At 39.1% G+C, this 10,436-nt stretch overlaps 1 protein-coding gene across 2 annotated transcripts; it reads left to right on the top strand.

Moving 5' to 3' along the window:
* Positions 1 to 8,699, top strand: eif5a2 (eukaryotic translation initiation factor 5A2). 2 transcript variants are annotated; one of them, XM_042388867.1, is made up of 5 exons: positions 1 to 125; positions 1,183 to 1,362; positions 1,505 to 1,609; positions 3,384 to 3,515; positions 4,844 to 8,699. In XM_042388867.1, the coding sequence occupies exons 2-5, from the start codon at positions 1,201 to 1,203 to the stop codon at positions 4,901 to 4,903; spliced, it is 459 nt and encodes a 152-aa protein (XP_042244801.1). In that variant the 5' UTR covers positions 1 to 125; positions 1,183 to 1,200; the 3' UTR covers positions 4,904 to 8,699. The 2 variants fall into 2 exon arrangements, with proteins under 2 accessions (XP_042244801.1, XP_042244803.1); XM_042388869.1 differs by lacking the exon at positions 1 to 125 and adding an exon at positions 204 to 438.
* The last annotated feature ends 1,737 nt before the right edge of the window (positions 8,700 to 10,436 follow it).

The following is a 10,436-nucleotide window of genomic DNA, read 5'->3' as shown; positions in this document are numbered from 1 at the left end:
CCATAACCCCTCTCCAACCCCCCTCGTCACCGGAGCCCACACCTGCGCTCTCTGCTCCTCCTGCGGTACAGAAGCTTTTACGCATGCGAAGTGATTTTTCTTTTTCGGTGTAAGCAAGACACAAGGTAAGCCAAACGTAGGGGCGTATAAGTAACATTTTTTGTACCATTATTCATAGTAACGTATTGCTTTGTGGTGTACTGACGCCTTACCAAATGTGGAGGCATTCGTCGCCTCGGTAGTTAATCAGTAACGTTAACTGAGCAGAAGTGAGACGAGGTTCGGTGAGACAGAAGCTAGCACAGCACTTAAGCTAACGTTAGCAACAGCACCGTCAGTCAAGTGTCAATGGGTGTGGGTCGAGCTAACTTGGCTAACCATGACAGGCACTTAACGGAGTGGGAACCTGAAGCCACCTAACTATTTTTAAGCCACCGGGTAAGATGCATCTGGCCCAGCTGCCACGTAACATGGCTAGTTAATGGTGTTTGCTTGCTTTCTACCCTAACTTCTAGCTGTGAAGCCACTTTAACGCTATATTGAGCCATTGTTTACATCGCTTTTCTGAAGGCAAAGAAACTAAGCAGGTAGCTAACATGTAGGACTCGTTCGTGATTTTACCCGGGTAGTGTCGTCATGCTAAATTTTTGACAAGGCAGTAACACGGGCCGCAATCAAATTTGTCATGTTAGCAACTATCGCCAGCTCTTCGCTTTCCAGCTACTTGCCCAGTGAGATACGTTTGCACCATCCTGGACAATTGTTTTTATACAAGAGTGACTAATGAATTTTAAAGTTGGATCGAAATTGGATTGTATCATCATTAACGTGGAAAGATATAGTTTAACGTCGACTCATGTGTAGCAAAGCTAATAGTAACGTTAGTTGATCTCGTGTCATTGCTTTTTAAAGCAGTTGCAGCCTTAACCACTGTTGACTTGCTTTTAGAGAAAGGATTGAAGCACAGCCTCTCTGGGATACAAGGTGTTCAGCACCATTCTGTTTCTAACAACTGTAGGGGAACCTATGTTCAATAATTAGTGATACAAATATGTGCTCATTTAGTCCTGGGAATTTGCACCTTCATATTCAGAGTATTGTTTCTTAATACCAAGCATCCTTGTAGGTAATGCTACTATCGTCACATATTCTTGTTTTCTTTTGCTCATCTGGGTGACATAGATCAGTCCGTGGCCCATCATGGCAGATGATGATTTCACCACCGCGGACTCTGGGGCCTCTTCAACATTCCCCATGCAGTGCTCTGCACTGAGGAAGAACGGCTTTGTCATGCTGAAAGGACGTCCCTGTAAGATCGTTGAAATGACTACCTCTAAGACTGGCAAGCATGGGCATGCTAAGGTAAAAAACGTCCTCATGCATCCTTTGGAATGCAGAGCTTAAGGCATTTTTGTGATTTAGCCTGACATTTTCCAGTTTTACAAGTAACCAGCAATGCTTACTTGCCTGTGGTCAGATTTAATCAGTAACAGTGTTTTCCCAGGTTCACCTTACTGGACTTGACATCTTTACCCAGAAGAAGTATGAAGATATCTGCCCATCTACACATAACATGGATGTCCCACATGTCACAAGGAAAGACTACCAGGTGAGATGTCCCTGATGGATCTCTTGGTAAAACCTAGGGCAGCATTTGCATTGAATAGTGGGTGGTGTGTCAGTTGACAAGTTGGTCCTGGAAGCCAGTAATTGTTTTCCTGGGCAGTATTGGGTGTCTCTGCTTTTTTTTTTTTTTTTTTTAGAAACTTGAGGCCAAGTGCATCCATTCTTCCCCATAATGTGTGGGATTTTAAATATCTGAACCTAATGAAAAAGTGTGATGTGAGAAAAAGAAATGCTTTCTCCGTTGCTAAATGGGTGTGTCACACACGTTAAAACTGAGCTGTGTCTTTAGTAGTTAAGAAAAAATATACAGGTTTTGAACTGGTTGAACAGGTTTTGACTTGGCCAACAAGCAGTCTCTTCTTTCCTGATTACAGGCCTCCTTTGGGACAGTGATTCTCTAAAAACACAAGAAAATGAAGGTCGGCCTTCTGAAACTGACCTTTTGGGGTCAGTTTTGTTCAACTGAATGCCTGCTGTTTTGTTTTTTTTTTTTTCTTATCAACATTTGTCAGTTTTTTTGTGGGACCATTCCTCTTTATTAGGCCTTACATACATGACATATACTAATCCTATGCAAGACCTATGCATATAACATAAGTGCAGCTCAGACATTTTAATATGCTATAGGTAGCATTGATGCACATGTCAAATTGTATTGGGCTGGTGAATTCACCAGCATAGGTTAAATGGACAACTAAATGGCTAAGCCATATCCAGTAAAATCTTTGATCTATGGGCTATTTATCAATTCTGTTCTAGTATTGCAGCTAATCTCTTAGATAGTCCCGGCTTTCATTATGTGTATTGTTAATGAGTCATAAGGCATTTACCAACAGATACCTTAGTTTCTCCTTGAGATGCAGTTTTTGGTAGAATTGTTTTAGAAACATCAATTTAAACATGCGTGCAATCATGTTGGTCCTCATAGAAATTAGTTTGACTGGCAAAATCAGCATTTTTTTAAAACAATTATTGCGTTTCACCCCTCTCTATGACAGCTGGCTTTTCACCTCACCTTAGAATGTGGCAATTCAGAACAACTATTAACATTTTTGCCTTCTGAAGTGGTCTGACGTCACCTTGTAAAACTAGTTCTTTTCGAGCATTACCTGACTTTTAGACCCCTAGGCTACCAGGACACCTCAGTAACATAATTTTATCAGTTTTGTAGACCAAGCTGCAAAAATATGGAAGCTGTGATGTATCAGATGCACTGTATGGCAGCATAAATCTATCTGAAAGTTAGTGTCTTTTGCTTTAACCAGGACATGTTGTCTGACAGTATCAGAAGGCAAAAATGTTTATACCTGTTCTAACCAGTTGCACATCATAGCGTGGTGAAGCCCCAGTTCCAATGTCAGATAGGTGGGGGCGTTTCCAAAGCTGTCCAACAAGCACTTGTGATAAAGAACACTGACAGCTTCAGTTGACACTTTTCTTTTGTCTTTTCTCTTTCCATTCTTTTCTTCTGTCTCTTATGCCCAGTGTATTTTCTTCATCTGGAAAGCAGTTATTGCACCTTGTGATTATTAAACAAACATTCAGTCTTAACTTAAATTTTGACTCAAGTTAACCACTTAGTTTACTGCTTTTAATGGCATACTAAATGTGTGAAAAGGGTTATACAGACTTGATATAGTGTGATGGGTGCTCAGTGAGGGTTTACAAATTAAACTTTTGTACTGGTAGTAGCTGTCGAGTAGCTACACTCAATCATTAAACATTTCTCTGCATTCTTTGCCCAATTGCATATTTAGGTAATTGGTGTCTCAGAGGGTTTCTTGACCCTGATGGATGACGGTGGAGAAACCAGAGAAGACCTTAGAGTGCCACCGGGTGACTTGGGCAAAGAAATCGAGAAGAAGTTCGATGATGAAGAACAGTTTGTGGTGAGTTTCTGTAGGCTGAGGGTGAAGATCCCCTAACTGGTAGTGGCTGAACTGGAACAACTGTTTGTTCATTATTGTTTCATGTGTTGTTTTTATCTACTCATACAGTAAATACTCAGAAATTTGCAATGTTCAAATATTTATAAGCCCTATAACCGCTGTTGTCCGTGAGTGACTGAGTTGGAGTTTCCCCATTGGCCATTGCTCTTTCAAAATGAATTGGCGTGAGACGATGGAAGTGGAGGACAACAGTGTGACGCAGAGTGACTGTGTTTCCTGCTCCAAGCTCTGACGTTATCAGCTCCAGTGTTAAATGCAGTGAAATTGCCTAAACTCCCGTTTAAACATACACGTACCAATGTCTCTGCCGTCTCCTCCTAAACTGTCCAGTGTGATCGACTCCCTGGCTGGAAGCGTTGTCAGCAGCTGGCAGGAGAGATGCTCTGCAGTGCGTTTCGATTTTATAACTGAACTAATAAAAGGACACAAGCTTTTTATTTCTCTGATGTTTTCATATCACAAACAATGAAGAACAGCATTAAAACACGAGTCTTTCAGGTAAAACATGTGACTCATGTAACTGTTATATCAGTTTAGTGCACAGTTAAAGCACCCCAAATAACAATCTGACAAAACACTCAATGCAGAATGAAAAAGGAAACATCCACAGAGTGAAACAGATGAAAGAGCAAGGGGAGTTAACTGATAGTTAGAATTAAAACTAAAATAAGTTCTCTTTCAAATCAATCCCAAGAAATCAAGAAATGAGTGGAAAGTAGGAAAGTATTGTTCTTGCAACTGCGTTTATACCTTTTTTTTTTTTTTACTCAAACGTTGCTCAACCATGTCATGTGATATGCTACTTTATCAGCAAATATTACTGGGACGACTACATTTAATATCCAGGAATTCACATTATAGACACTACCACAAATTGGACACAATTTCACGCGTTGACCATACACGGTCCAGCCATACACTGGGTTTTGACCCAGTCTTGTTTAAGTATTATAAATTGTCAGTATTGAAAACATTATATTCTGTAAATCTGTTAATGTACATTTTCACTCCAGATAGCTTCTCTAGACAGTATCCCCTGCTTTCACTAGGCACTTGGAGTCTTTTTTTTGCTTTAAATGTTAGTATACATTCAAATGAAGACGTTGATGACGATGATTATGATGATGATGATATACAGCAGGAATAATCTTAGCAACTTAATTTAAAGTCTTAATTGGCTAGTTTAAATCAACAGGTTAGCTATTGGAATATTGGAGACAACTTTAGTACAGCTGGTCCCTGATCTTATTTTTCTCTTCCCTTCTCAGGCTACTGTGTTGAGAGCTTTGGATGAAGAGCAGGTAGTCGGCACCAAGGTCCTGACTTAAAAAGTCCAGGACAACGCTGGAGACCTCACACTCCTATCTTCCGTAATGGTTTTGAAGCTTCACCAAAGCTACTGGCCTTCACCCCACGTCTCCACCAGTTTCCCTGCTGGTCAACTGAAATCTGGAAACTGGACTGGGTCAGCTTCTGCAACTGTAGCTTGAGCTCAGGGCTGACTGGCATTCTCTTCAATCAATGAAGTTCTCTACACTTAGCTATCACTGCTTAACTTTGCAATGGGTACAGATATTCCAGCGATCCATAACATTCCTCTTACAGAATGGGTAATATGCTTTTTTTAAATTCCTTTTTAAATCATTCATATTTACCATTTTGTCTGAATGGAATGTGTAGCTTTTCAGTTGCCTTCAACTTCTCCCTTATTATGACTGAAGCTTCACTAGCTAACATTACACCTCAAGCCAGCTCTACTCTACTCTAATTCTCTAATTCAGAGAACCTCAAGACAGTAACTTCATTGATAGCCGAAATATGCCTTTCTGCCTTTGACAATTAACTCATTTTGCATTTGCATTAACATGCACACTTAAAATTGACATATACACATGCCTCAGCATCCATGAATTTGTGAGAATGATAAAACCCTCTGCGCGTCAACTGCAGATCTTGCTTTTCTAGCAGGGAACTCTCTTGTCTCTGCCGTTCTGAAGCAGAACAGGCCTAGACAGGGGTGGTTAGGTGGGTCCATTTTCTCTTCTATGCTATAAAACTTTTTCCCTTTTCACTTGAGGCCTTTTTATGAGCTGACAAATGTATAGAAAAGGATTTTGAGAGAACAAAATACTAAATAGCTTTATTATTATTATCTTAAAACAATGTTGCTCAAAAGCTCAATTTCAACAATTAAACAAACTTTATTCAAAACAAATTTTACATTATCACAATGCTAAAAATAACGGCGACTTTTTGGCACGCAATAGTAGAAACCATATTAAGTCCTGTATGATGCAGCCAAATGTAGGTGGTAGTAATGCTCTGGGTTGACAGTGGTGTCCAAGAAAAGGATAGATGAGTGTTACTGTTGGTCTATATTTTGGGTTGTTGGTGGGGGCGTGGAGGGCGAGTAATTGTTGAAGGTAAATTTAGGGGTGGCAGGTTTGATTGCAATTTAATAGGATTTTTTAGGGTTTTGTGCAGAGTTTGCACTGTACAAAGATTGTGGCTCATGCTGAATTTTTGATGTTAGTTTTGTTTACATTCACACAGAAATCTTACTGGGAGACATCACATAATGGCAGGAAATCAGAATGTGTTAAAATGCACTGCATTAAAGGACCAGTGTGTAAGATTAAGGAGGATTTGTTAGCAGAAATTGATTATGATACTCATAAGTATGTTTTAATTAGTGTATAATCACCTAAAAATAAGAATTGTGTTTTCTTTACCTTAGAATGAGCCCTTTATATCTTAAGAGCAAGCAGATCCTATTCCCAGAGCCAGCCATGCTGCACTGGCATGTTTCTGCAGTAGCCCAGAACGGACAAACCAAACACTGACATTAGAGAGGGCCAATGACGTTTTTCGTGAGTTTCGCGGCCACCATAGCTTCTTTGACCAGCTTGGAAGGGAGGGGTTGGGGCTACAGCCTCACCCCTAGATGCCACTAAATCCTACACACTGGTCCTTTAACATGGTTACTGTTCAACCTGCATTTACATGCAGCTGGTCAGTTTTCCCTCTACCTCCTACCGTAAATTTAAACTGAGTGGAATAGTTTAAGTGTATTAGCAATGTATATTAGCGCTGCAGCCTGAGTGTTTTTTTTTTTTTTTTTTTTTTTTTCTAATCTGAGCATTTGGACTGATGGTGCAGTGAGAGCCCAGCCGCTAGAGAAGAAGCCAGTCTTTCAAGAGTGCATGTGTTAAAAATGTACATGTATCCTGCTGTTCAGCTGTGGAAAATACTTATTTAGACTTTTATTTTAATGTAAGTTTCAGTCTGACTTTGGATTTTGGCCGCAAGGATGCACTACGAGTTATACGATCTTTCCGCCTTCTGCACAGCAATAACTTTCCTATTTGAAGTCTTGTTCGTGTGCCTGTGCTCTTGTTAGAAACCCAGTTAAGTGTATACATTGTCCAGAAATCAGATTTCTCCAGCTGAAATCCTTACCCGCAGTAAGGAAAGTGTTTACATGATGTTATGACATCAGGTTACTGCAAAAAGCTGACAATAATCCAGTTACTAAAGTGCATGTAAATGCACTGATTGTAATGTTGACATTGGAAGGTATTATGCTCAGCTGTCAAGTTGTCCTTTTGTACAACGGCAGCCAGTCTGTTACATAATAACTGTCTTCAGTCCACCTAAAGTATTCTTTACCTTTATCAAGACACTATAGTAGTACACTGTTGTAGTGTGGATCTTTTTTTTTTTAATCATTTCCCCCTTGTGTTTTCCCTGAATAATTACGTTAGGTTATGTTGGATACACCTCAACCTGAGTTTGTTATTCACAAAGAGAAATGGGCCGAAAGAGAATGTGGAAAACAACCTGTCCCGTGCAAATTTCCGCCAATGGCATTTGCGGTAGTAACAAGGCTCTAGAGATGTTCAACTTGTTTGCTCAGTGAGCCAACACACAGTGTAGCGTTGTGCTCTGTCATTATTTTGGTTGCAAACATGCCATTGTGCCTGCGAAAAGAAGAATTTGTTTCTAGTATACAGTCTCCTTAAATATTTGTCTAGATTTCCAAAAGTATCCTAATCCTTAGTTTTCATTTCTGAATATCAGAAAGAGTGCAATTCAGTACTGATGGTATGAAGTTTCTCTGCTAAATTGGGTTTCCCTCCATCTCCACAGCCCCAACAGAAGACAGCAGTCTTCCTTAAGCCATATTTGTACCCTGTTACATGTGTCTATAACTAAGGTCAGAAGCATGAGAATGGAGTCCTTTCTTACCCTCAGTTTCCTCCAATCATTAACTACTCTAGCCTCTCATATGTAGCATGAGCCACTACCACATGTCTCATCAATGATCCTCTTGTTTTTTTAGCTATCTAAAAGTTGTCCCTCATGTGGAGACCATTTGGAGGGGGGTGGGGGAATTCCTCTGATTCCCTCTTGAGAAAATGTTTACACTGTTGGGGAGATGGCCCTGTTAATGTTAGCTTCACACGCTGATCTAGGATCAGTCTGCTAGCAATACAGCTACAAAATGTCTGAGGTCTGTGTCATGAGGGCAGATTTTCTCAGGGCACTAAATGGAGTATTAGATGTGTTACTTTAACACTGTCAGCTGTTACAACAATAAATAAGACTATTAGCATTGTTTTTATTTTGATTCTTTTGTCTCAAAAACCTATTCTGATATTGGAAAATAATGTTTTTTTTTGTTTGTTTTTCCTCTCTTGCACCTCTCATCAGATATTTTGAATTTGAAATTGAATAATTTTCTATCTCTCTCTCTCCTTAACTGCAAGGAACAGTGTTTAATTTGAATGTTTAGACCACGGGTACAGTATATTATGTTAAAACAGGGAATGTATGAATTACACAGTCTTGTAATACTGTATGTTCCTGATGTTTGCTGGGGAAGGGACTCAAGTGCACTTCTCCAGCTTGGCACAGGTGTCTTTTTCACCCATTAATGTCTGATCATAACAGTTTCCAGGGGAAATCTGACATTGAGCTTCTTCTGGAGCATAAAGATGCATTTTAAAAGGACTTGGGCTCCTATTTACTCTGTTCTATCTAATGTATGGCTGCTACCTTCAAAAATCACGACTGTCTTTCTGTTTTTATTGTGTAGGCAAAATAAAGTTCTTTCAAATGTTACTGGCTACAAGAACAACCTCTTCTGTCTTCTTTTCTCCTTATGCCAGAAGAAAATACTGTCACTTGCACTGAGAAACTCCCACTGAAATAGAAAAATCACAAGCAGAAGTTTCATGATGTGTTGCAAATGGATGTGAATTAAGTGAAACAGAAGTGCATCTCATACAGATAACCTGCAAACGATATCAGTGACCTCTTGTGGCTATGTCATGGCACCGGTGCAGCATTAAGTCTCCCGTTTATTAATTTGCAGGATTCAGGAAATTAATACTGAGTGGGCAAAATGACACGAATATGAATGAATAACTCATTTGTGTTCAGAGGGATATATTGAGTAAACTCTACCTTGATAACCTGAACTATCATTTGGAAGATACCCACTTACCAACTTACTCAGCCAGCAAAAGTCTTATATTATCTTCAGACAAACCTTTGAATATATTTTTGCTCTAAAAGCGGACTGTATGTTTTGTCACCCATCAATTACACTGAAAGCGCATCTTTTAATACCAGTATGAGTAGGAGGAATGATAACAGCAAGCAAAATCTGTTTCAGTGTTCATATGGGAACCTGACTATTGTTTTAAGAGAGACTTGAAAAGTTGAGAACCTGTTTGTTTACCACCTGCACAGAAAAACAAGACCATTAAAGCACAAGAGCCTGATGGCAGTTACAGTAACTTCCTCATGTGTAGTCACCAAAATATTGGACTGTGAGCATGTTTGCTAAACAAATCAATGAGAGTCGCTTGGTGTTCAGCTTAAACTTTGCCACATGGTCAGAATACTGGAACCTTGTTGCTGACAGTCAAGTGACCATACCAGCAGATGGACACAAAAGAATGGACCTAGTATAAACCAATAACAGACAGACAGACAAAAATGATGCTTGAATAGTATTCACATAAATTGAATTTATCAGGTGAAATCTCTTATAAAGGCTCTGATAACTTTTTCACAGTGAATATTGTACTTAAGATAAAGTATACATGCACTTCCATTAGTGTAAAAAAAATCAGCTCGTCAGCTATTGTACTTGATGCTCTTCCATCCTATCCCCTCCTGTGTTTATCATCAGCCACGTCGCAGTGTGACACAGCTCCACAGTCCAGTCTAACAAGCTTCTCAGGAAATTCTAGATGTGTTCAAATCCATATGAGCCAGTGAGATCCAGTCAGATCACTATCATCAGTGTTGAGAGACTCTAGTTGAAAGTTTTGTAATTTTAAAGCATTTCAGGTATGCAATTGTGTACTTTTTTATTGTCATTTTAAGTCACGGTATTAAAGATTTCTGCACTTGCTGTACAGCATTCTTAAGTGTCAGAAATGCTGCACAGAACAATATGAAATCAGCCCACATAAAACATAAAATCATCCTGCCATTTATATGATCGATCAATCATGTTATATGCTTGCTCAGGGCTACAGTGTCTCTAGGCAGTGATCTTTTTGTGATTATAGAAACAAACCGATCATGTTAAAACAAGAAAACTTTTTTCAGATAAGTGCTAATTTTATTATATATAAATATTATAATAATTTTGTAAAATAATAAGAAAGTTTTTTGATATAACAAGAGACAACAAGAGAAAGTGATATGTTATTATGACAAGAAGTGTTTCTAGTAAAAACAGAATGATTTGCTATCTAGTAACAGCAAGAAAATATTAAAACAAGAAACATTTCACATTATAACGAGAAGCTGAGCCTTTTTTAAATTGGTGGCAGCAATACA

The sequence above is a fragment of the Thunnus maccoyii genome, chromosome 16 (assembly GCF_910596095.1).
Source record: "Thunnus maccoyii chromosome 16, fThuMac1.1, whole genome shotgun sequence".
Classification (NCBI taxonomy): Eukaryota; Metazoa; Chordata; class Actinopteri; order Scombriformes; family Scombridae; genus Thunnus; species Thunnus maccoyii.
This window is presented reverse-complemented; position numbering and strand designations above follow the sequence as displayed.

Bases quoted from the DNA above. Each gene is read 5' to 3' on its own strand.
- eif5a2 (XM_042388867.1), top strand. From the start codon at position 1,201: ATGGCAGATGATGATTTCACCACCGCGGACTCTGGGGCCTCTTCAACA. The intron at 1,363-1,504 runs GTAAAAAACGTC...GTGTTTTCCCAG, and splicing joins GCAAGCATGGGCATGCTAAG to GTTCACCTTACTGGACTTGA. The intron at 3,516-4,843 runs GTGAGTTTCTGT...TTCCCTTCTCAG, and splicing joins ATGATGAAGAACAGTTTGTG to GCTACTGTGTTGAGAGCTTT.